The following is a 16,342-nucleotide window of genomic DNA, read 5'->3' as shown; positions in this document are numbered from 1 at the left end:
AGCCAAGCTCGTGATTTTTCTGGGGCTTGACTCATGATTTTTGAATACTCAGCATGAGGAATACTGCCAGCTAGAGACATCGTGGGCCCAATTTTCCAGGGCTGAGTGCTGAGTACCAATTGAGAAGCTCCCCCTAACTGCACTCAATGCTGCAACAGATGCTGAAGATCTCTGAAAATCAGGCTCCAGCTGTCACCAAAAACGGAAGCACCCATAATCAGATGGCCCCCTCTGAGAGTGACTGATTTCTAAGACTGCTAGCCCAGGACCATGGCTCTGCTCTCCCCCAAACAAGGCTGGCTGCCAGAAACAGGCTGCAAAGCCCCCGTGCCCCTCCCTGGCCCCATTCCCACAAAGTTGGCCATGTCAAGTGACAGAGACCCCTTGTGATTTTGAAAGGCCACTGGCCCTTTAAGGCTGAAGGGGGGGGGAACAGGTGAGGGAGGACGGGCGAGCATGCACCCTTTCCTTTTCACCCTTCCGCCTGGTTTCCGAATAGGGTTGTGCGCATGTGCACTTGCGGAAACTGACGCTGCGTGAAGAGCCGAGCTGCTCATTGAATTTGAGTCAACGCCGTCTACGCATGCGCATGCGCGCTGGCTCAACGTCCTCGCCTGCCCTCTTAGCTTGCACTTGCGCGTTTTGTGTCCTGTCGAACATGCGCAGTAGCTGCCCCGCCCCGTTCCCAGAGTGCCCTGCGCGGTGAAGAAGCGGCGGCCGCAGAGTGGAGGCATTTTGTGTCCGTGATAGCAGCCGCGCGATATACAAGATGGCGGCGGCTGCTGAGTGAAGTACCAGCGGTGGCGGCCGGGATCCGGCGGTGCCAGCTGCGCTCGGACACCCAGAGCCTCCCGGTGCCACTCCCGTATCTCTGGAGCGGGCAGAGAGTGTAGTGGCGCCCGGCCGGGGAGTAGGGCAGAGCCGCGGAGGAGGACGCCCGCCGCAGGGGCCCGGCCTAAGCTGAGCGGCGGGGACCAGATTCCTCCTCCGCTGCCGCCTCCTCCCAGGCGGCGTAGAGCCCCCCCAGGCCCGTTGTTCCAGCGTAGGGCCCCCACCTCACTTCCCCTCAGCGCCGGGAGGGCCGCGAGCCGCCCCTCACCATGGCGAGCAGCAGCGGCTCCAAGGCCGAGTTCATCGTCGGGGGTAAATACAAGCTGGTGCGGAAGATCGGGTCGGGCTCGTTCGGGGACATCTATCTGGCCATCAACATCACCAACGGGGAGGTAAGGGCGCCACGTAGCCCCGCAGGGAGCCCCGGGACTCATCCCTTGAGGGAGTCCCCGCCCCAGTGACCCTCCTCGAGCCGGGGTCTTGTCAGCACAGGGAGCCCAGGCCCCTGTGGTTGGCTTCACCAAGAGATTGGGCGACCCGCGGACCCGCTGCGGTGGTTAGGCCGCTACCAGAGAGAGGCTGGCCGGCCCTTCGCAGGGGAAATTTACCGGATGATAGCACATCGATTCGGGGGATCTCCACTTACCCTGGGGATGGGTGGTAGAGTTAGGAACCTCTCCCCGAAAAACAAATGGGGGTATGTACCTTGCCATCGGCAGCGCAGGGGGCCATCTTCCCCTCCCCCAGTCATCTTTTCTGCTTTGAGGGGGCACACACTTACCTGGCACTCAACATATGGTGAGACACACAGAAGGACACCCCCACACACACCCCCCACTCTTCGGTTTTCTTCTTTTTTCTCTCTCCATCCCACATTTTTCTGAGCCACGAAGAAACAATTCCCATCTCGATTAGTTGTATGGATCTGAAGACTAAACATTTCTAGTCCAATTTCCCTTTCAGGATGGATATTTATGCACAGATCAGCACCCTGTGGATTTTATTTGCAGAGCCTGCTGCTTCTCCATATTATGGATATTGAGCTAGTGTTGTGAGCACTAGAAAATTTTCCTATATTCCCAAAATTTACTGCAGCAGAGCTCTGAGTGGGAGTGGAGTGCTGTGTCCTCCTAAACCCCTGTACTTGGTGGATGCTCTGATCCCTGTTCCCTCTCACTGCAGGAAGTGGCTGTGAAGTTGGAGTCTCAGAAGGCCAGGCATCCCCAGTTGCTGTACGAGAGCAAATTGTACAAGATTCTGCAAGGGGGAGTTGGCATCCCACACATAAGGTAAGAGTCAAACAAGCTGTGGGACACCAGTATGGGCTCTTGTCCAGTGCGTCAGTTTGTGATGGGGCTCCATGGTTACAGAAGCGGTGAGTGTTTTTACTCAGGATTGATTTAGGAGGTGGAAAAGTGTGTATCCAGTAGAATTAGCAGGATCTCTCCAACCCAGCCTTCCCCATTCCCCCTTACTGCCCTGTAGATTTCAGCCCTTTATGCAGCAATCCCTGAGGAGGGGGAATTCCTGCAGGATTTGTGTTTAGGAGTGTAGGCTGGCTTCCGGGGAGGCAGCATTGGAAATGGCTGCTCTCTTTTGTTGTGTTTTTGTTCCAACATGTCTTCCTTCTCTGCTTAGAAAATGGCGGATGGACGTGACTAACCCTTCCCCCATCTTCTGTTGGGACACGGGACATGCTCTGGCATGTACCTCTCCCTTCCATCACATTTGTGTGTCTGGAAGGCTCAGGCCTGCAGAGAACCTCCAGGAGGAATGAAATGGCAGCCCCTTTCTGTTGCCCACAACAGATGCGTCACTGAGCCCTCTAGAGATACAGTGCCAAGATTATTCCTCCCCCTTCCATTTGCTTGTTATGCGGTCTCGGTGTTTCATGCTAGTTGTGAAAACATGTTTTAATACATCAGGGGAGGCTTAGTCAGAACTATTTTTTAAATTTTCTTAGTAGTGAAGCATACTTGAGAATTGGATTAATTTACTAAGACTGGTAGGTCAGCCAGGTGAGCAAGAATAAAGCAAAAGCTGGTGGGTTCCCCTTACTTCAATATAAAGATGAATGGCAATGTAACTATCTTTATACAAAAACTTTTTATAAAAAGTTGTCACTTTTCGAGAGCCTTCATTAGAAGCTTATTGCATTTAAAATTCTGTGAATTGTGTTTAACATCTGTTGTGTGGTGAGTGTGAAGAAAATCAAAGCTATGTTGTTGGAGTCAGTGGCTACATAAACAAAACTTAGGGGTTTGCAAAGGATAGGGTATTAGTAATAGTTAGGATTGGAAGGATTAGATTTTTATGGTAAATCTTGATAAACATCAATTTCACAGTGTACACACAAACCAAGGAAAAAATATTTCCATCAATAATAGAAATTTACAAATAGACAAAGTAAGAAAAATGCTTCTTGAGAATGTAATTTGATTTAAAGATATTTACGTTGTATATTTTGAGGTGATGTTTTAATGAGTTTGAAGCTTTAACTTTTTGAATCTCAGCATCTGCTCTCATTAAATTATTATTGTCTGATCTCCCAAAATTTCCCGCAACTGTTAAAATTTGATAAATATAGAAAATGTTTAAATTCAATATTAGCCATCAGTTGTAAAAAGATGAAAATTGAACTCTGACAAGCCTAGCTATAGTACACGCTTTGTACCTATTCTTTTCCTTGTTTTATAATACATAATGGGTATAACCCAAGAGATTTTGTAGGACATTGTGACTGGCCGCTGTTATTGTAGGACATGTTTTGTAAATCTTATCGAATACTAATTAGTTTAATGCTTTCCTTCATTTAAAATAAGGACATTTGTGTGTGCCCCCAGTTATGAGCAGTAATATCTCCTGCACATATGCCATAACTATATTGCCGTAGGCTGTGTTGTCCTATATATTTAAACCCTTTATAAAATCAGTATAGTCTTATGTAAGGATAGAGCAAATATACCTGGATGAAGCAAAAAACCTCTAGCTATAAGTGTGAAATCAGAGCTGCACAGATTACGCAGTTTCAATATCCTTTTCAGTTTTAAAAATGAAAGCCTTCCATTGAAGAAATACGTAACATTGTTTATTGAAATGCCACTACTGAAATAGTTGAACATTAAAATGATAACTTGGAAAAACTGCCAAAGTGAACAGGTACTTAATATTTCACTGCCAGTCTGAAAAAACAGGTGTTTTTAGGTAAATGTAAATTGTTATTCTTTAAGTGAAAAACATACCTGTTATGCTACCAACAAATCCTTAATTTAGTATTCTTTCCATGTAGCAGAAGTGAATTACAGTTCAAAGAGATGTCGTCAGGCTTGATCAGTGATAAACAATTTATTACTGTTTTTTACAAGCTGAGATGCTGAAAGTCTACTTAAATAAGATTCTTGTATAAAACTTACCTACTGTTTGAAAATAACAAGATTGATATCACTGAAAGAAAAAACTTGTTTTTAATATTTTGAGTTTTTTCTTTGTGCATTTGACAGTATTTTATATATCCCATTTCACTTTGTATATAGTCAGCAATTTCACCTTTGTTTTAAATGTGTTTTTTCCACACAACAATAGGGGAATGAACAGCTGTTTTAAAGAACAGGAAATGATGGATAATACCACAAAAAATTGATTGGGAGATTTGGCAACTGATATGGTATCTGAAACTACTCAACTCACTACTTTTTTTAAACTGAGGAAAGTTCAGGTTGAGTAATCCCTTAGATTATGTGACTGAAACGATCTCTGGTCAATTTCACTTTGAGGTTCTCACAGCCCTAGTCCTACCATAGGGTGTTCTGCAAAATGCTACCTTTCAGAACATCTGCCCTCATTCGAAATTCTTCCACAGCACTTCTGCTGGGTTTAAATCTTGCGTGGGGGGATGTATTTTAGCCACACACTTCTACTTTTGGCTGGCATCCTGCTCGATGATATCTGGTGACAGTTGCAGTGAGAGAACCTAAAATAAAGTGCTTCTTATTTTGCGTTTTCTACTTTAACATCAGAGAAGGGCAATAACAATTTGTTCAAGAAAGTTCTTGTCCACAAACATGAAGATGATGGAATTTGATTCAGGCCAAATACTTGTTTCTGTGAATGAAGATGAATAACCTGACTTACAACATGGAATGTGTCACTAGAACACCCATCAAGGATACGTACATTGTACAAAGAATTAATTTGTGACTTTGATCCTGGTGATGTCCATAGAGTGTGCATATTGTGCTTGATTTACCAGTATGTCTCTTTAGACGCATGTGATCTGGTACGCTTTAAATGCACTCTTGTCTGGAAAATGTTTGACTTTTATATTTAGTTTAGTTTTCGGTTAAATATTCTGACAGTACACCACATCAGCACTATGGCAGAATGTGTGTATCTGAACAGTTGGAATAGAATTGAGTTGTGCTCTGCTGGAGGAAAATGTTAAGGAAAATTTAATCCTTTTTTTTTTCTTCATAAGTCAGGCAAGCTTTAAAACTGTTATAAAACCTTACAGCTGCACTCTATTAAAGTAGTCATAGCAGGAGGCATTGTGATCCAGTGGATATGGCACTTGACAGGGAATCGAGAGCTCATTCCTGGCTTTGCCACTGGCTTGTCGTATAACCTTGGAAATGTCACTTTATCGTTCTGTACTTCAGTTTCCCCATCTGTAAAACCGAGGTAATACTTTACAAAAGAATGCAAGATTACATTTGACAACCTGGGGAAAAGCCAGAGGAGTGCTACAGAAACAATTAAAGTTTTAGAAAACATGACCTATGAGATAACATTGGGGAAGAAAATGGGGATGTTACATCTGGAGAAGAGAAGATTGGGGCTGGGGGGCATAAGTCTTCAAGAATGTAGAAGGTTGTTGCAAAGAGGAGGGGGATAAATTGTTCTCCTTACACACTGAGGATAGGGCAAGAAATGATGAGCTTAAATTGCAGCAAGGGAGATTTAGATTAGACGTTAGGAAAAGCTTCCTAACTATAAGGGTAGTCAAGCACTAGAACAAATTATGTAGGGAGGTAGTGGAATCTCCGGCAGTTGGAGACTTTTAAGAACAGATTAGTCAAACATATCAGGAATGGTCTAGATCGGGGTGGGCAGACTATGGCCTGGGGACCACATCTGGCCCTTCAGATGTTTTAATCCGGCCCTTGAGCTCCTGCCAGGGAGCAGGATCCAGGGCTTGCCCCGCTCTATGCGTGCTGTGGCTCCGTGCGCCTCCCGGAAGCAGCAACGTGTCCGCCCTCCGTCTCCTATGCATGGGGCAGACAGGGGGCTCTGCATGTTGCTCCCACCCCAAGCGCCAGCCCCGCAGCTCCCATTGGCTGGCAACCGCAGTCAATGGGAGCTGCAGGGGTGGCGCTTGTGGACGGAACAGCGTGCCGAGCCGCTTGGCCACGCCTCCACAAAGGAGACAGAGGGGAGATGTACCGCTGCTTCTGGGAGCAACTTGTGGTAAGCGCTGCTCGGAGCCTGTACCCCTGACCCCCTCCATCATCCCTTCCCTAGCCCTGATTTCCTTCCGAACCTCTCAGTCCCACTGTCGTGGACCCCAGAGCCTGCACCCCCAGCCAGAGCCCTCACTCCACTACCTGCACTCCAACCCTCCCGCACCCTGAATTCCTCATTTCTGGTCCCACCCCAGGGCCCGCACCCCAATCCCAATTTTGTGAGCATTCGTGGCTCGCTATACAATTTCCATGCCCAAATGTGGCCCTCGGGCCAAAAAAGTTTGCCCACCCGGTCTAGATAATACTTGGTCCTGCCTCAGTGCAGCAGCCTGGACTAGATAACCTATCGAGGAACCTTCCAGTCCTGTGTTTCTATGAATCAGTGTTGAGACCTGTGTATAAAAAACACTAGATAAGCAACATCTGAAGCATAACTTTGTTATGCTTATACAAGAAATAAAATGGTACGTCTGAGTTACTAAAGTAAAGATTATGCAGGCTAGCTTCTGAAAAACATGTTGGGCCTTCTTAGGCCTAGCCTACAGTAGAAAATTCGGTTGATTTAACTGTGTCCATTGGGGTGAAAAATCCACACCCTGAAGCGGTATTGTTAAGCCAACCTATGTGCCTGTGTAGACGGCTAGGTTGATGGAAAAATTCTTCTTTTGACCTACCTAACACCTGGGGTGGTGGACTACTTGTATTGACAGGAGAACCCTTCCTGTTGCTGTAGGTAATGTTACACTGAAGTGCTACGCTTAAGTGTAGATATACCCTACATATATCAAAGCAGTAAACACGGAAGTGCAGTTATTAATACTTTTGCAATAAGAGGAAGTCTCTGTTTAATATTCAGCTCTCTTGCACCTTAGATGCAAGTGCAGAAACATGCTTAGATACATCCAATAAAACCAAGATGACTAGACTTGGTCTTCCAGATATGTTAAGATAAATTAGCAAAAAAAAAAACCCTTACATGCATTCATAATGTATAAAGAAGCAAAAGGGCAAAATCCAATTTTAAAATACATTTTTGAATGTCACCTCAGAGCTGAGAAAGCTGACGGTACATGAATCCTCAGCCATCCCTGTAAACAGGTCAGGTTGGAGACTTTGCAATCCTTATGTTTAAGATAAAAAAACACAGTCAGATTTGGGCAGGAAAGGTTTTGCTTTATGGTGTAAAAGAAATCTTGAAAAAAGGGCACAGCTGTTATTCTATACTCCCACCATGCAGACCCCTTCAAATATTAAGAATTTGAAACTAGTTCAGAGTACAAGGAACTATATAAATGCACTAGTAGTTAAACAGTGTAATGCGTGTTATTTACATTTATTGTGCAACATGAATTTCATTTTTGGTTGACAGAACTTGAATCAAGGTTACACTTCTTTAACTGATTTTGTGCCCTAAAGCAGCTCTGATGGACTGAATGAAATGAAAAGGCCACATTCTTCTGGCAGGTTTATCCAGATGGTTCTAGGGCATTGTCAGTCTGCTTCTTGTACTGGCAATCATTTTCATCTGTTACTTTCTTGTTTAATTGATCACATTAATTTGGGGTATTTGAGTTTGTACCAGATGCCTTGGTTCTGGCTGGCTGTATATTTGGCTGGTGGCTTGTTCTGAACTTTTTTTTGTATTAATTTATTGTAACTTAAATGTCTTTCAAGATGCACCCTCTACATATTTTTAAATAGGTTTTCTTTGGGTAGAGATTTTTCTTGAGGATTAGTTGTTCAGATGAATTGACAGGATCTGGCTGTATTTGGAATGGATGATGTATCTGCTCCTTGGTTACAGCCAATCATGAGTAACATATTAAATGTTGCATTTATTTATTGAGGGCAGAACTAAGGCTGTGGCTACATGAGGAAGCCATTGCTCTTGTGTAGACAAGGCATAATAACACACATGGATAGGTGATAATTAATGGCACTGAAAATATACCAATGGTTCTTTGAATTCCAAGACTACTGAAAAAATATGTATTGTGTATATCATAGCTTTCCTTCCACCCAGCTTAATGTTCAAACCTGTTTTATATTCTACAGGTGTTGAGGCATGTTTATGCCAATTTTCATATTCCTTAATGCAGGGGGAGTGGAAGGAGAAGGTTGAAGCTTCTTACTGCTTCCCATCATCTTCATGGAAAGCAAATTCTAGAAGACTGTTATGATTAACCTTATTCTCCTGATATGACCTACCAGGTTCAGAGAAGTTTGCACTATGTTCTCACTGTAGGAGTCTTAATACCCCACTAAGCATATGAAGCTGACTAAAGTGACATTTTAATTTAGTCGTAAGTAGAATCACACCATTGTATGGAGCTATTCAAATTTAACATTTAGCATGGGTCCTTCCTAACTCATAAAATGAGTAAAACCTACTCTGGCATTAAGCCTTAAGAGTGCAATATGTGCAGTTAGATGTGTAGTGATGTAAAGGACATTGGAAATGTATTAATTTAAAACCATTCAAATTTATAAATATTATAGCTTATGATAAAGCACCCTTCTAACAGGGTGTCCTGAAACATCTTAAAAATGTTCAAGGGTCTTTTGGCTTTAGCGTTCACTAGTATCTCCCATAATAATGGACTATTCAGGGAAACGGTGAAACTGAGTTACATAAAGTGCTGTCAAATGCACAAAGTAAATTGAAAAAAGTTACTTAATAGTAATCCTAGAGTTTTATTAATAATAGTAGATGCATAATTTTCAGACATCTTTTCAAGTGAATGTCCCTTTAAGCAGTGTTTTATACAAGTTAAATATTTTAATCAGTGAGGATGCATTCTCAGCTTGGAACTGCTTATTTGAAATCATAAGACAGGGCTTGAAAAACAGACCTGCTAGCCAGATACTAATATGAGACATGGAGAGGGCACAACTGTAACTTCCACTGGCAGTGCTCTGGTGAGAAAAGTCCATTTTTGTGAGCTGCTGGAACGAGGTAGGGTCCTGTCAATGGATTCTGTTTCATATTTGTAGGCGTGTATGACTCCCCTGTCACTTTTTTTTCCCTTCCAGCAGCTGATGCTTTTCTTTTTGTGGCAGAGCCTTTTGGCTGACAAGGAGGGTAATCTCTTCTATTGAATAGGGATAGCTTCAGTCTTTTTTTAGATCTTCTCTTATACTTGGTTCTGTCTACCTCTGCTCACACTTTTATCTAGCAGAAGCAGATACCAAGGTAGCCAACAGTTTTGTCAGTTTCAATATATGTGGCATCCTGTATGCAGTAATTAAACTGACCAGTTTTGTCAGTTTTCATCCTGCTTGGGAAAGCTGAGCGGCACTAGAGCAATATAAAGACTTGGGATGAAAGCACTCCATGGGTTTCTCCTTATATTGGAGGATTACCTTTGCAACCAAAAAGGCAGGAAGGCTTAATTTCTGTAGAAACATACATAGAAACAATTTACCAGATGTAGATTTTCTGCCTTAAGCAGTTAGTAAAATAGCAAGTCAATCACTTAGAAGTGCATATGCAGCATGGAGAATTCTAGTCAATTTAAACCATCAGGTTGCATGGTATTTATGGGAATGAGTTGCACTAGCATACTTCAAATATTTGAAGTGTCTTAGCTGTACAAAACAGTCACAATATTTTATTTATAGTAACTCTTTAACTTTCCTATAGAAAGTGTTTAGTTGCCACTTCTTAATTTAGTACTTGGGTGGCCTAATTTATAACTAATGTTAGTTGCCACAGTGAGTGATATCTGCTAAATATTTCACTTGACTGTACCAGTTATCCCATATTATGTTAATTGCATTTGTATTCCTGACTTAGTTGGTCAACAATTAACAATTGTTTTTCCAGCTTTATGGAAGAGAACATACAAGTCAATATGGAGAAGCTAACACATAGGCAGTTCAGTCTCAAATGTCTCATGGTGACGGGCTCTATTTTTCTTATATACACTCTATGCATTACATTATTGCTGCCTCTGGAGAGGTTGAATTAGCAAGTGTAAAGAATCCAAACTTTTGGTACATTGGCATACTTGTTTGCTGTGAAATTTTCCTCCCTCTGTAATAGTTGAGAAGTGACTGCCATAATGAAACTGTATATTTGAAACGGAAAGATGTTAAGGAACTAGTTGCTTGGTGCCAGTCAGAATAATTGTAGGCTAAAGCAGTATAGGATACTGACAAAACATAAGGAACCAAGACAAATAAATGTGTGTAGTGTCCTGGTAGAGGTATGAAATCCATATGCCTAAGTTGTGCTGGATGTCAATAAGTTATCACTGATATTTTCAAGTAGTCCGTTTCATTAGATGTAGTCTGAGATAAAACGCATTTGAGTAAACAAGATCTAAAGCTGTAGTGATATGTTTGAACTTCAGTTTATAACAGCTTTGTTTGCATTTCCTCATGCACTCAAATGCACAGTTGTGCTTCTTGTGTCTAAGACTGCTAACATGGCTACTTTCTGCTTCAGTTTTATTGTGTTTAGTAACATGATGTACTTCTTAACTGTCACTAAGAATGCCTTTGAGATTGCTTTGAGATTATTCCTTTGAGTCCTTTATGCCAGTGTTTGAGTTTTAAGTTTGTGCCCCAGTTAAGGGCAGATCTATATGTTTGAGAACTCTTAGATGGGTATTTATCTGAAGATGGAATGGCTTTTTCTGCTCCTTGAAGTTATGTGAATGCTGTTTATACTTGCCTAATGATTTGGAATTTAGCTCTTAACTGCTATTTTGTGGAACGGTGGAAGTGGTACAACATGGTCTGAAATCAGGCCTAGAATTTCACTGGCTGTTTGGCTAACATAGAAACAAGTGGTTTCATCTACTTCTGCTCCTACACGTGGCTTTCTTCCTTCTCCCGCTGTTAAATACTCTAGTGAGTCCTTCCTCACACAAGATTGAATGTACAGTCTACTTTAGGAGGTAACATTTGACCATAAAATTACTGCTTTGATAATTGAACAGAATTGCTTTTTGTTAGTAAACTTGCTATTGTGACATCTGGTTTCTCAAGATGTTCTAAATATTAATTTGTCACTGGCCATATTCTTGTAACATGTATTCACTAACACCAGGGTTTTGACAATGAAAAGTTCCAAAATGTATGTTATAGCTAGGGCCCTACCAAATTCACTGCTGTGAAAAACACGTCACTGACTCTGAAATCTGGTCTCTTGTATGTTTTTATCCTATACTATACAGAATTCATGAGAGAAACCAGTGTTTCTCAAACTGGGGGTCCCGACCCAAAAGGAGGTTGTGGGGGGCGGGTGTCATAAGGTTATTGTAAGGGGGTTGCAGCATTGCCACCCTTACTTCTGTGCTGCCTTCAGAGCTGGCTTGCCGGAGGGACGGGCTCAGCTCTGAAAGCAGTGCAGAAGTAAGTAGGGTGACCAGATAGCAAGTGTGAAAAATCAGGCAGGGTGGGGGTAATAGGAGCCCATATAAGACAGCCCTAAATATTGGGACATCTGGTCACCCTAGAAGTAAGGGTGGCAACCTAACCATCAGAGGAGTAAAGTTTTGGAATAGCTTTCCAAGGGAAGCAGTGGGGGCAAAAGATCTATCTGGCTTTAAGATTAAACTTGATAAGTTTATGGAGGAGATGGTATGATGGGATAACATGGTTTTGGTAATTAAATAATCATGGTAAATAGGCCTAATGGCCTGTGATGTTAGATGGGGTGGGATCTGAGTTACTCAAGAAAGAATTTTCTGTAGTATCTGGCTGGTGAATCTTGCCCATATGCTCAGGGTTTAGCTGATCGTCATATTTGGGGTCGGGAAGGAATTTTCCTCCAGGGCAGATTGGAAGATGCCCTGGAGGTTTTTTTGCCTTCCTCTGTAGCATGGGGCACTGGTCACTTGCTGGAGGATTCTCTGCTCCTTGAAGTCTTTAAACCACAATTTGAGGACTTCAATAGCTCAGACATGGGTGAGAGGTTTTCGCAGGAGTGGGTGGGTGACATTCTGTGGCCTGCACTGTGCAGGAGGTCAGACTAGATGATCATAATGGTCCCTTCTGACCTTAGTAGCTATGAATACTGTGACCCCCTTACAATAACCTTGCAACCCCCCAGCTCCCCCCCCCCCCCCCATTTTGGGTCAGGACTCCTACAGTTACAACACTTAAAATCTGAAATTTCACAATATCTGAAATCATGAAATTAACAATTTTTAAAATGCCATCACTATGAAATTGACCAAAATGGACCATGAATTTGGTAGGGCCCTAGTTGTAGCCAACTTAAAAGCAGTTGCTGTTTAAAGGATGATGCCTTGGTGGAACTAAGTACAGTAATTGTGTACCTACCACTGTGGTATCAACACTTTCATTTGCTTTCCTCAAGGTTAGTCATTAAAGAAATAAAAACCATGGGTTTGCTGAGTAAGCACTAAGGTGAATCATGTGACTTGGCATAATGCCTGCTTGCCCATCTGGGAGCTGCAAACCAAATAGTTTCTCACACCACAGTATCACATGACTGAATTCCCCAGCATAGTGACACAGACATTGAAACACAGGAGGTTACAAACAAGTTTTCCAATTCTGCCTATGTATGTTACACTGCTTTACTATAGTAAAAATGTGCTAATGCACATATATGGCTGGAAGGTTTGTATATTTTTGCAAGTCTTTGATGCCATGTAAGGTTTTTTAATTTGAAAGTTTCTCTTTAATCAGTACCTTTGAATAGTTCATTTTAATGAATATGAAATTTTCAGCCCATTGGAAAGTAGGGAAGTGTGCAGGGATGCATACAGTTGTAAATCTGACTACTGCCCCAGCTCTGCAGCCTTAAAACTCTCAAGGCTACCTCAATTTCTGATCTCCCAGATTTCTTACCCCTATAAACAAGGTGTACTTTACTAACTTGAGTGTAGCCTATATCTAGGGTTGGCAGAATTTGATTTTTCTTTTTTGATTATTTTGACTGATAATATCAATATTTGTGTTTAAGTGTTTTAGATTTTTATCAATTTAAATTTTTCAGTTGTGGAAAGCTGTTTGTGGAACAAGACAATGGGGAGGTCAGACAGTAATTGTTTAACAGTAGACGTTGATTCAAAAAGTTAAAGATTTATAACAGTTAAAATGCAAATTGTCAGCATCACATCAAAATATACAATGTAAATATCCTTAAAGCAAACTAAGTTCTCAAGCATCATTTTTCTTTCTTTGCCTATCTGTAAATTGTGATCATCATTGATGAACATATATTTTCATTAGTTTGTGTGTGTACGGTGAAATCACCATTTATTGACACTTACTGATTAAAAATTTGATCATTCGAAGACTACCAGTAAATCCGTAGCCATGTCCTGAAGTAACATGACTGTTTAGCTAAACGTTGTAAGTATATTTTCCAAGGGTTTGCTTGTGAGAGCCAAGTTTCTGCATTCTTTACTATTAGTTTCCAATAGTAGCAGCTACCAAACAAACCTTGAATGGACAAGATGTAGCCTCACTTCTTAATCCAGTTTTTCCTGGAAACATTACAGGAAAATGAAGTCTTTGATTTGCAGTGTTTAGCAAAGCCAAACACTGAATATTTCAGATCTCCTTTACCAAACCTTTCAAATTAACTGGTTATGTGAATCAATAGGAATTATTTCTGCCTTCTTACAATTTAAGAAATGAAAGTGGTGGTGAAATACTACCGCATTTTCCAACATAAATTCCTTTTAGAAAGTTGTTGCAGAACTAGCTTTGCTTTAGACCAGGGAGACTACATATTAAAAGCCTGTTAAGAACCCTTGATAAATACTGAAATCATTTATTTTAGAATCGGTTATGAGGACAGGGTTTCTTTCTGTGTTTTAAAAAATCCCCAAACAAAATCTGCCTCTTGTGTATTCTAGAATGCCTGCATATGACCCATAAAGGACATAATCCACCCAAAACATAGTTTGTTTTGGTGGGAGGGAGAATACGTTGAGATTTTAGCAAAAATCTAAAACTGGACTGTAGTCTGGGTGAATGATCCTAGTCCACTTCTTGATAACTGTCTATTTAAAAACAAAATCTATGCCTTGTTGGAAAAAAATCCTACATCTTCCAACAATTCATGGACCTCACTGAGATATACCTGCACGTTTTGGATGGGGTCAGTTACCTTTTTATTTTTGATAGCAGGAATCCAGCATATTGCTTCCTTGCTTTGTATAATCCTTAATTTAACTTAAATAAAAACATGGCTGAAATTAGCATTCAGTTTCTACATTTGAGGCAAACCTAAGCACTTAGTGAAACATGTTTGGGCAGAAGCGAGGTGGAGCTATCCTAGTGAATCATCTATTTGCTCATACAATGTATGAGGGTTGGATGGAGGGATTGAAATGCTTTTCAAAGCAAGTAGGAAGCAACTTCTCTGGAAAGTCTGCCCAAACGCTTGATACCTCTAAATATACATCCCAAAACACACTGACCTCTTATTTCTTATGTTGAATTAAGCAGCTTTTTTAGTTCTAAACTAGTTCATCAGCTCCATTGTTAATGTGCTCATTTCCTGTGTTAAGTTTTAAATAATAGAAATGTGGGGTTGGAAGGGATCTTGAGAGGTCATCTAATACAGCCCTCCTGCGCTGAGTCAGGGCCAAGAACACCTATATCCGAGATGTTTTTAAATCACATCCCACCTTAGCATTGTTTTTCCTGGACTTGTCCCTCCCTACCCCCTAAAATTTGCTTTTGAATGAGAGGCAAGCATCAGGATGCAATGCCACAGTACCCCCCTGCATTTACTATAATTACTGAACTATTAGAAGGTTTGTCAAACCCCTTAAAAGTTGGACCCCCTCCCCAGGTTGAGATGATCAGTCCTAGACCATCTCTGATACGTTTGTCTAACCTATGCTTAAAAACCTACAGTGATGAGATTTGTTTAAAAACACTTGGGTTGCAGGATGATGCATATATTTTCAGTATGCTTCACTGCTATTTGACATAAAAGGAATGTGGACTCTGAAATTGTGGGTGCTATTCCAGGTTCTGAAGGGAATATTCACAAGTGGCTTCAGACCCTTCTGTCCTGACCTCTCCAGCCTGTTTGTGTCTAGCCTCTGTCCCCTTAGCTCCTCATCCCTCTGCATTCCAGTCAAGTTGTTCCTCCTTCTCCTTCTTAGGTCCCAGCAGAGGGAGTATGAGAAACTCAGTTCCCAATGCATGTTGTGACAGTGGCTCTTGCCAGGTGGAAGGAGCAATAGCAGGAAAGTCTGTTCTACCCCTGCAGCATGCCCATTAGAGAGAGAATCTTTGGAGAATGTAGCTGCCAAACCAGGTGCTGAGACTTTCAGAAGCTCATAACTTGGTCAAATTTCAGTTGCTTATAACTTTACCAAAATGTAACTGTTTGGGTTGAAAATGGTCTTACAATGGACAGTGTTGGGTAACCTTGTCTATTTTAGACTGTGCAGGGAACAATACCTATAATGCAAACAAAATATAGTACTTTTTGGAAGGGAAACTGGAACCTAAAAGCTTCTTACAGTGGTCTTGACTGTTTTATGTGTTCTGTCAAAGGCAAAAACTGACTCGCTACTTCAAAAACTAGTAGATTAGCATCTATAGGGCATTGCATAACTACTGTATAGTGCTGGCTATGGTGTTGTCTGGGTTTCTTCTGGTCCTACTTTCTGTCTTGAAGTAGGTGAAAAAATTTGACATCAAGAACTCTACTTAAAGTTTAGAAAGTGGACCCGTCCAGGAGTTCCAGTAAAGAATTTAAGGTCTAATGCAGGGGTCGGCAACCTATGGCACGCGTGCCAATTTTTAATGGCACGCTGCTGCCTGCCGGGTCCCAGCTGCTGGCCCCACTCAGCCCGCTGCCGAACCCAGGCCAGCAGCTGGCTGAGCTGGGCTGGTGACCAGGATCCTGGCAGGAAGCAGCATGCCATTAAAAATCCTGCCCGCCCCGGCCTGCTCTTTTCCGCCCCCCTGCGGGGGCAGGGTGAAGAAGCTTGGTTCTGCCGGCTGCAGGGCAGGCAAAGTCCCCCCCTCTTCCGTGGGTGTGCTGGGTTCCTGCCCCTCCTCCTCTCCTTCCCTGCCGCTGATCAGCTGATGGCCCTTGT

At 42.2% G+C, this 16,342-nt stretch overlaps 1 protein-coding gene across 8 annotated transcripts in view; it reads left to right on the top strand.

Annotated features, from left to right (window-relative positions):
- The first annotated feature begins 682 nt into the window (after positions 1-682).
- Positions 683-16,342, top strand: part of CSNK1A1 (casein kinase 1 alpha 1) — a 52,205-nt gene continuing 36,545 nt past the window's right edge. For 5 of the 8 annotated variants that reach the window (XM_073355840.1, XM_073355837.1, XM_073355836.1 and 2 more), the window contains exons 1-2: positions 683-1,223; positions 2,014-2,120. In XM_073355840.1, coding sequence (XP_073211941.1) covers positions 1,101-1,223; positions 2,014-2,120 — 230 coding nt within the window. In that variant the 5' untranslated portion in view covers positions 683-1,100. The remainder of the gene's footprint in view (positions 1,224-2,013; positions 2,121-16,342) is intronic. The other 3 variants (XM_073355843.1, XM_073355842.1, XM_073355838.1) reach the window with 1 other exon arrangement.

This window comes from Lepidochelys kempii, chromosome 8, assembly GCF_965140265.1.
Source record: "Lepidochelys kempii isolate rLepKem1 chromosome 8, rLepKem1.hap2, whole genome shotgun sequence".
Lineage (NCBI taxonomy): Eukaryota > Metazoa > Chordata > Testudines > Cheloniidae > Lepidochelys > Lepidochelys kempii.
The sequence above is the reverse complement of the archived record's forward strand: the minus strand, read 5'-3'. Positions and strand labels throughout refer to the sequence as shown.